The sequence below is a fragment of the Nicotiana sylvestris genome, chromosome 4, assembly GCF_000393655.2.
Source record: "Nicotiana sylvestris chromosome 4, ASM39365v2, whole genome shotgun sequence".
Taxonomy (NCBI): domain Eukaryota; kingdom Viridiplantae; phylum Streptophyta; class Magnoliopsida; order Solanales; family Solanaceae; genus Nicotiana; species Nicotiana sylvestris.
In genome coordinates, this window is record NC_091060.1 from 181085456 (window position 1) to 181098431 (window position 12976).

General features: G+C 37.5%; 1 protein-coding gene across 2 annotated transcripts; it reads right to left on the bottom strand.

Annotated features, from left to right (window-relative positions):
- Positions 1–221: 221 nt before the first annotated feature.
- LOC104213318 (AT-rich interactive domain-containing protein 5-like) lies at positions 222–12731 on the bottom strand. 2 transcript variants are annotated; one of them, XM_009762802.2, is made up of 14 exons: positions 12382–12731; positions 11044–12005; positions 10793–10947; positions 10667–10706; positions 9539–9591; positions 7803–7848; positions 6856–6945; positions 5181–5282; positions 5017–5068; positions 4707–4779; positions 2685–2751; positions 2552–2602; positions 1349–1441; positions 222–692 (listed from the first exon to the last, which is right to left on the bottom strand). In XM_009762802.2, exons 2-14 carry the CDS (start codon positions 11995–11997, stop codon positions 597–599), a joined length of 1872 nt encoding a protein of 623 aa, XP_009761104.1. In that variant the 5' UTR covers positions 11998–12005; positions 12382–12731; the 3' UTR covers positions 222–596. The 2 variants fall into 2 exon arrangements, with proteins under 2 accessions (XP_009761104.1, XP_009761105.1); XM_009762803.2 differs by lacking the exons at positions 222–692; positions 1349–1441 and adding an exon at positions 1825–1961.
- Between the last annotated feature and the right edge of the window lie 245 nt (positions 12732–12976).

Sequence of the window (12976 nt, forward strand, 5' to 3'; positions counted from 1 at the left end):
GTGTTGCAGTCTGACAGCGAAACTGGGTTAAACTAAGAGGGAGAGCACTAAGAATTTATCAACTCAAATGTCCAACGAACTAAGACGGAAGGACCAATTTATCTCGGTTTCATTTCAATGTTTTTCCCCAAGGTTGTTTGGTGAATAGAGGGGAAGAGTTGAATGACATTTTATCTACATTAGCATGCCGTCATTTGGTTCTTTTTAATCCAAGACAAAGGTGATAACAAATAAGTTGCCTCAAGTCAGGCTTGACATATCAGATAGACACTGATAAATGCTAACTAGAAAATGAATTAGTATCGACATTAGCATCAGAACAACAAACAAATCCTAGCTATTCCAGTCATAAATTACCCCAATCCCAGAGTAAAAAATGTGTTACAGGGCGGCTTGATGTGCCTCCTTTGCTGTCAGGGCCAGTTTTGACCCACAGAGCGTCAACAACTAATTTTGATTAAACTAAACATACACAACTCCGACAATCTAAGGCCTAGCATTCACAATGTGACGACTCAGCAACATTCGTCAACTACCAGCATCCATGCTTTGTCAGGTTCAGCTAAATGTTCAAGACTTCCTCGAGTCGTAAAATTTCACTGTGCAAATGGTACACGAACAAAGAGCCGTCCATGAAGACTTACAACAGCAGAAGTCTGGAGTGGATCGATTCTAGCAGGTAGGCTTACTACCTGAGAAAACCAACCCAAGTCATAAAAAAGAACACTTGGCAGTACAAGTATTTACATGTCAATGAATAATTCAGATTCACAAGACCAATACTATTTTAACTGGCCTATATCAATATATAGCAACTGAACAACCAGAATAATTTCAGGATAACGGAGATCAGAAGGGCTATTTCCAGTAATACTTAGATGAAAAATCATACTTCATCCACCTAGAGATCTGACAGCCACTGACTTCAAAGATAAACAGAAAATGTACCTACTGTTACTATTGCTCCCATGCCAATAAAAAGGATTAGTAAAATTAAAAAAGATTACTCTTGCAGTGAACATGACACTCACACAGTAAGATAGATGGGAGGTTAGTTTTCAGTTTATGAATTGGAATTTCATTTAGCTTATTTGTGCTCCCAGAATAAATAAATAGCTCTCCTATCGATGAAACATTTGAGACTCCATTCAAAGAAATATTAATTGAGAAACTTGAACACGGGAAAATTTCCCATCTTCTCATGGCACTAAGCACACTAGATTCTCTTTTCCTAGAAAACCATCAGTTCCAGCACATGCAACATATGACGCAAAAGCATGATAGATATAGATCGTGGATCACTGAATGCCTCTGTTAAAGTCAACATTAATAAAATAGCAAAATGTACCTTTTTGAAGGCGGTAATACCCCAAGGGTTGTCAAGTTGCTCTGGCTGACCAGTTATGACCAGACGGCCAGCAGGATCAGACTGAACCCGCACCTGGTCACACAATAAATAAGGAATGAAAACTTTTAGATCATTATCAACTAGAATCTAATAATGACTCAGATCAATCAATAGCCGCTCATTATTATGTCCTTGGAACGTAACATGTAAACAGAGGGAAAATGAAATACACTGTAACAAGATTATTCAGCCCAATTCTAAATTGAAAAAGGGAAGCAATAGTAGATTACCATATCCCAAATTAACATCTTAAACCTGTCAAAGTTTGAATAGTTTAGTGAAATTAAAGCTAAAATTGCATTAGCCATATATTATATTCCAACCATATATTATATTCCACAAATTGCCTGGTGCAAAACCAAAAATTTCTTATAGTAAAGTCACCAACTTCAATGAAACCTTGAAAATATCTCTCTTTAATTTCTTTCACTGTTGAACAACTGCATAACGTGAAATGAGGGTCTTATCAAGCAATAATATGTAAGTAACTTCCCTGCTCCTTTGCTTAATCCATCCCTTGATGCAATCGGGTAAAACAGAAACAGCTCTACGCCTACAAAAACCAAGCCTCTGATTCTCATATACAAAAACCAAAGCCCAAAAAATGGAAGAAAAAGAGCCCAATGGGATTTATTAGGTGAAGGGCTTGAGGATGATGTGCACATGATGTGAAAAGATTTGGTCACAAATGAGTCTTCTTTTTGTGTAGCATAGAGTCAAAGTACACAGGCTACCGTTTTGTTCAGGACCTAATTCCTTCCCAAAATTAAGCTATTCTCCTCCCCTGAGTTTTATCAGTTTAAGAAGTTGTGTCACCCTTATAACTAAACGGAGCTTGCAATGAAGGTCTAGCACACATATTAGTCAGAAGCATAGGTCTAGCATGCATTCCTTACAAATTAGGAATTCATTTTAAGTTGTTCCGACTGACATGGGGTTTCCATCAAAAGAGATGGTATTCAATCTAATCCTGAGATTCATATGTTTTAAAAAACTATCATAAAGCTGACATTTGTACACTTTTACTTGATCCCCCACCCCCCACCCCCACCCAAAAAAAAAAAGATGACATTTGTACACAATAAAACATAACAAAAGAGTGAAATGTACTTGAAGAAAACACGGGGCACAAGAGGTACATACCTCCTCTCTCAAAAGCCCAGGCACCAAAGCATAGACTTCAAAGCAATCTTTCTGTTTGCGAAGGATCCTTACGAGTCAATGGGAGAGAGTACATGCATAAACTAGAAATACTTGGAATCTGAGTGGAACTTACTGTTTCTCGCACATTGATTTTTACCCAATCAGCTGGAGGTCCCAAATCAACAACTGTTGTGACCAGCCTGGCAAATGAAATTAATTTAGTTTCAAAACAGAACAAGAGGACAGAGGAAAAGAAATGGCAGAGCAGTACTGCTCAATCAACAGCATAATCCATTTACAACCCACTTTTCCAAGAAAAGAAATAGGAGCATATTATTCATATGCCACAGGAAGCATAGTCAATTTTGAGACAGCAAGCACCATGCTGATTGTAAGGTTGAGTTGATCTTTACAGTAAGTGAAGCTTAGTGTAAAGTACAAATTGTTTAAGAGAAACTTCATAATATAAGACATCATCAGTCATGAATAAGCTCCCTAACACCATGACCAATAGAAGAAAGTCAAGAAACGAGCAGTGCTTGGATTACAATTTGTGAGATAACATGGAGATGGCGAGTGCTAACATGATATTCACCTTAGCTAGACAACTTCTCAGGAGGAAGCAGACAAGGGGTAGACAAACGATGCTAAGTCTTATAGGATTTATCTTAAGCCTTAAAAAGAATGCTGCTATGTTCGAGAATCATTCACTCCCTGCAGGAGAACACAGTACCCTCTTTCTGATTCATTCAGTCAATGTTGAAAATAACTCAAACCAAACCTTCCAATAGAGCTTTTCTTTTTTCAAAATAAAACAAGCCATATCATCAGTCAGGTATTGTGACTTCGTTGATGGATAAGCTTTCTGTCAAGGTCATAATGAGAAAAAAGAGGAAATCATCTCTTAATAGGGTGTGAAAGCACTGAAGGGACAGTTTTGCAGTTCCATGGATTAACAGACCAATGTTAAGCATTTTCTTAAGCAAGCTCCTGGCAACAGCTTACTAAAGTCTAATGGTCAACTAAAAACTCAGAGACCCTTGCTTTTGCAGAAAGCTAAAAGTTGATAATTAACATGGTAGATCTTGGGAGAATACCTAGAAAATGGTTGAACCATCAAGGTGCGAACGTTAGATATGCACCACTGGTAGAGTCGGCAGAAAGCAGGTTGTCGGAATTAGTAGGGGTTTAGTATACAATGAAGAACTCTACAGGTACGCCTTTGCTAATTCTAGAGATTAGTGTGCTAGCAAGTTCCTGGCAGCAGCTTACTATAGTCTAACAGTTAACTAAAAAATCCGAGACCCTCGCTTTTGCAGAAAGCTAAAATTAGATAATTCACATGGTAGCTCTTGGGAGAATACCTAGAAAGTGCTCGAATCATCATGGTGCAAAAGTTAGATATGTACCACTTGTAGAGTCCGCAGAACGCAGGTTGCGGGAATTAATAGGGGTCTGGTATAAAATGAAGAATTCTACAGGTACGACTTTGCTAATTCTAGAGATTAGTGTGCTAGCAAGCAGTTTAAAGAGGGTTACTCCTTTAAGATGGGAGGACAACATTTTTGTATAATTTTCTCCACCTTGGTATTTCTCTTCCCTATGTACACCCCTATGATCTAGCCATGTTCTCACGCTTTTTTATCTGTCTATGACCCCACTAAAATAGAGAATTTGAGCATCCTTTAAGAGCAAAATAGAACAGATATTGGTTGTACAACTTAGGAAAGTAGGCCTGTCACCCATAACCTACGTAACTACAGTCCACAACCTAATATAACACTACAAAGATTGTATATAAATATACCAAACTACAAAATCAAATCTAAGAAGCCACTGATAATCAACTTTACCCATAAAAAGAACTATGTGGGATCGACACATCAGGTGCAACGATATGACAACTGAGCAAATCAAACACGTCCGGATGCTCCAAGGACAAAGTTGATAATTGAAATCTTTTACAACCCAAAAAATAATAAAAGAACATGCATGGAGATGAAACCAAGTAACCAACATATAGCAAATTGCAAATTATGGAGTTTGAGTAGCTACATCAAACTAAGATATTTAAACCAAGCGAGTTCCAACAAGATAAACTAATTTTGACTAAGAAAAATGTTAGATGAGAGGATCAACACAAATAGAACTTAACTGCTTAGATGTTTCAGTTCGTGCCGCTTTCGCAGGATTTTCCACTTCATTTGGTCTCTTGTGTTTAAGAGAACCTGAATGCAAATATAAGATCAGAATTATGTGACTTCCCAAAAAATGAATATCATCAGTTCTCTCATACTCCCTGTATCTGACAGATGCCTACAAGTAATATTATGTCCTTTATAGCCACTACCAGCCACGATATGCTGAATATGACACTTCAGAATGAAATATCATAACCAAAAACGAGCTACGCCAACAGAAATATGAAGGGTTAAGTTTGGTAAAGAAACCAGAAAGAACATTACCAATGCTTTTGAGATTCTTCTCACGCTTTGGCGTACTGTTGGCATTTTTGTCCTATCAGGAGATTCGTAACAAAATTACATATCAAGAGACATGGTCAAAGGTAAACATGAAGAAAAAATGTTTCTAAGAGTTCTATAATTTCAGCTACAATTGGCTCGCCAACCTCGCCACAACCAAGAAGACGTTGCTCATGCCATCCTTGCATAGCACGAGCAGCAGCATCTCTTCTCGCCCTGCCTGATCCAGGAGTTTGATAAGCATTTCCCTGCAGAATTACTCCAGATGGTTCACTTTATACATCAAAATATGCCTAACAGGGCCCACTGGTTTGATTAATACGGAGAAAGATAATATACATGAAACTATCTCTATCAAAACAGCTAAACAAAGCTATTCATACTGACTCATCAATGCTTTTTTTTTGGGGGGGGGGAGGGGGGGGGTTGAAGCAGTCATCAAAAGTTGTGCAGAGCTCAAGACATCAAAACTAAAAAAACGTCTTCATTCACAAATAGTTGTCCGAAGTTTCTAAAGAAAAAAAGTAGATAGCTATACCAAGAAAAAAACCTATAAAAATTAGCATGAATGAGAATAAAGAATAGCTAGAGCATCTAGCAAGATACTCTTTCTCGGAATTTTTTTTATATCAGTAGATGTTCTTTCTAGAAAATTGGAAAACCAATAGTATTCAAGTTAGGATCACAAAAGCAACAAGATTTATTTTCGTAGAGGTCCCACGTTCTTACCTGGGAGTTCGACACTAAGCTGTGGAGCATGACTCAGTTGGGCCAAAAGGAATTTATATCTTAATAAGTTTTTAACTAATTATATATTGAATAATCTAACATGAACAGTCTATCATCCAACTATATATGACATACTTTATGCTCAGACAATAAGGCACATTCCAAGATATTGCACTGTCTATTGCCTCATTTAAAACCAGATTTATAGAAAAAGCATACATCTCTGACTTTGCATATTTGAAGCTAAGACACTAATGCCACTCCAAGGAATGTGTTCTCCAATCCCTTGTAGAACACAAGCCAAGACTTTTTAATGCTGATACTGCAATCTGTTATTCTCAGTTATCAATTAAAACAACCCGCAAGATTTATCTTTAAAATTAAAGGAGAAAAAAAAAAAGGCAGGCTAGCAATCTCCTGTCAATGTTAAGTGTGTGAATCTTCAAGGGAAGACGTTCCGATATGCTTAACTTTTTAGTTTTTATTTCTGCATCCCCAACGACTCGGTAGGCTTGGTGGATATTTTTGATAACCTAGAGGTTGTGCATATTCGCTTGCCCTTTTGGAGTAAAATGGGTAACGCCAAGCAACTTAAATGAGGCCATTAGCAGTTCGAGAGGATAGAATGAAAAGGCAGCTCAAGGTCCTACGGAGTACAATCTGAATGTGCATGGCATGGACAGTGTAGAAAAATCAAACCTTAGATGTTTTGAAGGAAAAGCAGTAGCAGTTCTTGGATAAAATATAAACGTCCTCAGTTTTTGACTTGGTGTAATATGAAAAATATATCGTTGGGGTGCGGCCCTTCCCTGGACACTACGTGAACGCGAGTTGCTTTGTGCACCTAACTGCCCTTTTTAGAAACAGGTTGGGCCTTATGACTCCTTGCAATAGATAGAATCTCTAGTCATTCAGTCTTGTAAGATTTCAGTGCTTAAGTGATGCTGTTTTTTGCAATAGAGTCATTGCCAATTGAAACGCTAGTCAAAGTCAAAAATTCTTTCATGACTCAACAACCCTGCTTTCCTGGTAGATCAATTAGAAGGTGCACAGCTAGTACAAACGAGGAGCGGAATGTAAACACAAGCTTACCTCATTGTCAACACCTGCCTCAGGAAGAGCAGAAATAGGAAGTCGAAGCTTGCCACTTTGCGTCTTATGCCTTTCATATTCTAAAAGGGCCTATGATGCAGAAAGCATTGGATAAGAAAAGAAGGTATAGAAGGTAATTTATTTTTCTTTCTCAAAAAAAAAGGTATAGAAAGTGATAGAAAGAGATAAATAGTTATTCCAGATGACAAAACTAATAAAATTATAAATAAATAAAAAATCAAATATGCAGAGACAAGAAAAGATATTGTTCAATTAAACTTAAATATCCCATATTGGTTTAAAAAAGGCAAGACAATGCAGAATGGCTCCACATATGTTAGCGAGTGATTAAATTCCAAAGAAGCCAAAGGACATTGAGCTGCCTTCCCACAACCATGCCTAATGTCACACCAAAAATGTATAAATATCCTAATGTATTAAAAAGGCAAAGGAACCACAAAATAAAACTAGGAGTAATACCACATTATTCTCCATTTTCACTATCTTAGTTTGAGTAGGCATGCATCTTATCAGAAGTTTTACGTTTATACTGAAGACTAAAGTTAAGTGGATCCAAAATGAGATGAAAAGATTATCCTTAAGTTTGAAATCTTAAAAGAATAAAATCGAGTTCTTTGTAACTCTTGATGAAGTGTAATATTAACAATATTGCCATTTCTCGAAAAAAATATTAAAAATATTATGAGTAGTCAATACTAAAGGTTTCATTTAAAGAAGCTCCGAGAAGCAAGACAATATTGTGGTCAGAGGGAGCAACATTTATAGATCTCGGCGAAAAAATTATCACTGCTATCAAAGCTCCGGCGTCACAAACAAACATTGGAGATTATTTAATGTCCAAAAAAATCGCTTATCACAAGCTATGCAAAATGGACAACAATGGCAAAAATATGCTATTATCTATCAAAGGAACCTGGGTTTAATACCTTCTCATAGAAAATGCGGAATGTCCAGGACACAGTTGTGCAAGTCCTGAAAGAGAAGATAATCATATCCAAAAAGGAAAAAAAAATAAAAATTAGAGATACTACAATAAAAACTGGCAGAAGCTTCTGTTTTGTTCTCTCTTTAAGTTGACCGTCGATCAAGTAACTTCTTATCTTATTTGAGTATCAAAAGAGTTCTGGTCATTGCCACCTCTCAATTTATCCTTGTTAGCTCTCACTCATCTTTTTGGAGACATACAGACATCTATGGTCATTTACGAGGTCTAACTACATGGTGGCTTTAACATAATAACATCCCAACATCTCTAGAAGTTGAGAATCACTACAGGCTTAACAAATATTAGGCTTCAAGTGCCACAGGATTCCAGCACTGATACAGATCAGACACCACTCAAGAGGCACGCATATAGAGCTATTATACTCTTAATTAGACCACACCTATCATTGTCAAATAAGAACAAGAAGTGCTGTATTTAATCAAAAGAAGAACAAGTAGTGTTGTATTTTGGGTTTAATGAGTATTTTCCCCTTTTGGTATATTATATAATATATGTGTTTGCATGGTATCCTCACGTATCACAAGTTTCAAAATTTTCATATTCATGTTCCTCTGATGAAAGACCATAGTCTTTTTTTCTTATGAGGTACAAAAGAAGAGACCATTGTCCTTATCCAGACAACCTAGACTCTGTGATGAAGCAGAAGCTCAGTAACATTTTTTTTAACTTTGTTGAATGTTAATTCAAGTTGATGTCTTGGTCAATTAGAGGAAACCAATAAAAACTTAATCAATTGAGAAATCCTTAATGGTTCTTATCTTCCTGAAAAAGAACAAGAAAGCCAAAAGGCAAAACATCATTATGAATAAAAGTAAATAATTTAAAAGATGACTCTAGTTCTATTTATAAGTAAAAGAATCTAAGCACCCTGATTTTCAAATAATCTATGACTGTAATTCTTGAGTATTGAGTTAAAAGGGAATAAATAACATACAATTCTAAAAAAACATAAAATAAGTCCTAACAAGAAAATAACAAAAAAAGCTACCTAAAGTAAGACCTAACTATTAACCCAATCCCCTCAATAGACTGCCAGAGGACTTCAGCAACACTGACACTACAATAGCAGCACCAACAGTGACTGTACACAATTCTGTGTGAAATGCACCGCCCGCCCTCCAAATAAACAAACATATGGGCCCTCTATTCCAGCATTACTATGTGTTGGGCTGGTCCCAATTCTTGGCCTGAGTTCTATTTCTTTGCCCACAAGACCTGTCTTTATAAATTGCAAATCATTATTATTACTTTTTATACTTTAGCATCTATCCATATGGCGCATGAGTGCCGCTTCCTGAATTATACCTCATAAATAACTATGTTGCTCGGACTCTCCGAAAATATCGCCGGGTGCGTGTCGGATTCTCCAAAAGCAGTGTATTTTTGGAGAATCCGACACGGGTGCAGCAGTATTTTGGAGAGTCCGCGCAACATAGATAAATAATCCTCAGCCAAGTACCTTAAACTTTGGATGAAAATTTTTTATCTCACTCACAAACAAAAATCTAATGTATGATCATCAATGCCTTATCTCCATTTCATACACTAGGGAACTTGACACTTGAAAAGGTAGGGCCACATTCTTCATTGTAAGGGTGGACTATTCATGCTTTAAGTTCAACTCTCATAACGAAATAGGATTCATCAGAAGCTTACTTGGGGGGATTAAACGACTCGCCAACTTGCCGCCACAACTTGGATCCAGTCACCTAAAAATTAAATTAATTTAATACTAAACCATCAAAAATAGCATGATAATCCATTTCAAAACATGAAATTCATCTCTCAGCAGTACAAGATACGCACACAAATCAGCAATTAGTCATTCTAGCAGCAGAAGAAAAAATAAACAACTAGAACCTTTTCATTGAAACCAACTAACATATAAACAGTGTAATTTTAAGATTGAGCAACCCACCTCATGTAAAAGCTTAAACTGCTGGAAAGGGGACACTTTTGACCATTTATTTTAGGCTTACAGAACGGCCCCACATCCTGATTCTTTATCTTGGACTAGGCACATTGAATAATTTTTGTGATAGGTAGGTGGCAATGACTAGACCTTAGCACTCAACCTACTTTGATACCATGTAAAATTGTGTGAACCACCTCAAGCTAATGAGCTATCACAAGAAAGCAAGTTCAGTTGAAGGGTCCACCTTTTGTCAGAGGTGGAATTGTATTTGGAGTAAAAAAAGAAAGGCTTAAACTATCAAATAAGGGACAGTTTTATGTATTGAATATAGGTCTGCAAACAGCCCCCTACTATCAGCTGAACCAACAAACCCTTCACAAGGCTTACTAGACCTAAATGTCGGCTCACGACCCCTGGTCAGCGGAGGACTGGCTAGGAAGGTCCGTTCATTTTAGAAAATACTCCTCACTCTTTAGTAAATTAACCAAGTCGGATGGCATGAAGCCATCCAATTATGCTTCAAGCTAACTAAAGAAATTTCATTAAATAGCAATTGAGCTTCAGGAACATTTTAGCAGTGGATTGATTTGAAGGAACTAGAGAACACCAAAATCTGGAAGATAGATACAGGAAAAGAAAGCATGAATCGGGAAAGAACTAAGCACTTTGAATGGACATGAACCAGACAGCTCTTATGGAAAAAAGCTCCAGAGCAGAACTGAAGACAGAGAGGAGAAAAAGGAATTCATTTCCTGCTGCCATTTCAGCTCTTCTTCCCTTCTACTGTACAACATGCAGACAGAAATCTATAAACTCCTATAACACAAATACAAAATTGTCACGTGCAAGTGAAGAAGACAAAGACCTACCCGGTCATAGCCACCCAATCTGATCACAGATCTCCATAACCTATCAGCCAATATCATGGAAAGAATCTTATATGTACCTGAAGCAAAATGTAAGATATGCACAATCAAAAAACATTGAACACTTACTTTAGGCAATTAAGTTGATGCCCATAAAACTTAGGTGGTTTAAATTCCATCGCCCTCTCCCTGTAAAAACTTTCTAGTTCTATCATAAATGCTGCTTGGTCCTCGGGTGATCCATCACCACTCCAATCCTCATCTTCATCATCCTCATCCTCCATCTATAATTTACAAAGATTGTTGATCAATCTGGAAAGATGAAGTAATTGCCACAACATTTACAGATTAAACCTTTCCTCGAGTATTAGTGCACGTACCTTTGCTTCATCAAATATTTTATTTGATGCTTCCCCAGTATGCTGTCCAGCTTTTGCAGTGGCAGATTTCACCGGCAAATTTGGAGTTACTGGCTCTGGCATCTTTGCAGTAGCAGTATTCTTAACATCGTCTTTTGTCTCTGACACCTCATTCGATCTCGCATCACCATCAGTGATAACAGTTGCAGTATTGTCTTCCAGTTCCTTGTGTTCATCAACCATCATATCATCCCCATTTTGATGAACCTCTTCGATCGAGTTCTCAGCCTGAGGAAGTTCCTTCACCTCTTTTCCACTCCCATTTACTTCATTAGCAGGTAGCTCCTCATATACCTGCATGTTTACACATCCACTATCATGGTGAGTAGCATTTCCAATAGATTCTTCATTCTTCAAGGCCACATCTGCATCAAGATCGCCTTCTTTTTTATCAATTTCGTTTTCTCCTTCTGTTCGACCGGTAGCATTGTTTTGGTCTAGTGATTCTATTCCAGATCCGTTCTGGTCATCACCTACTGCAATGTCTTGAGTCTCTGGCTGGCTTATAGTGTCATTTTGTTTCGGTGTCTCACTTGCAGCATTCCTCTGGTCCTCCACCTTGCACTTGGCATCAAATTCCTCTACCACACCCTTTGAACCAGTCTGGCCCACTGCCTCATCATTAACATTGCTTTCACTTTCCACTATATTACTAGCGGTCTTCTGCTCTCCGTTCCCATTTTCAGCAAGCATTCGGCTCTTAGCCCCACTCTCAGAGTAGTTATTTTGATCTTGTGTCGCTGGTTTAGCACTGTCTTGGCAGTCCACCAATGACTCGGTGGACTGTTGGCCATCAACAGCAGACCCTTCAGGTTTCAGAGTGGAATTGAGTGTATTAGTTTCAGACTCAGCCATATTCTCAACATCTTGGGCATTCTTCTCGGCATCCTCCATCTCTACGTCACTCTTATCCATTCTGACAACTAATAGCATGCAGCATAGTATGTGTATCAAGAATTACATTCTAGCAATCAGCTCTAAAAACAAGTTCAAATAGCATATTCTACATAATACACCGAAATGGAAATAAAATGAAAAACGAACAAATGAATAAAAGAAAATGAACGACATGCCGGTTCCAAAACAAAACCCTAGTTTCGCCATATAAGATTTATGGGGAAAAAATTCAAAAGGCAAGAAAAAATATTTTGCTCGCTTCTTTTCAAGCATAAACAAGTGCCATCGATCAACACAGACGGAAAAGGTCAAAACTTGTCGCATAAATAAACAGAAAAAATAAAAAAATAAATCATTTCTATGGAAAAAAAAAAGGTGCAACGAAGGGAAGAAAACGCATACCTGGGTGAGGGTGGTGACGACCAGAACTCAAAAGAACCGGAATGAGCGTCTAGGGTTTGGTTTCCGTCGGAGATTAAGGAGAAATGTATTATCTATGGCGTATAAACCGCAATGGCCCAAAAAAGGAATTATAATTATAAATAAATAGTAATAAAAAGGAGTGGGAAGGGTATTTAAGAAGGGAATTGAAGTTTAACAAGGAAGGTAGTAGAGGTGGATTGTTTTGATACGACGAGACGATAGCTGAGTATTTGAATTTCTGTAAGTCTCAACACAACTCCGGGCTCCGAGGGAGAGAGACACACAGAGAGAGAGAGCCTCTGTTTCTGCGTTTTAGTAAGATTCAAACCAACGCCCAACGGGATTGGCTCAACCGCTTAACACCTAGACAATCACCATTTATCATTCCGACTATTATTACTTTCATAATCTTTTTGTATTTTTTTTAATACAGTCATGTTATTTATGTTAGTGCTGTATTTGTAAACTAATTCAATTCAAACCCGGAATTTACAGTGTTTCCTTAAGGAATTTAATCTCCTCCTAGTACCCAAGGTTATGGATTATTTCCTCCCAGGATACAACGAATTACACA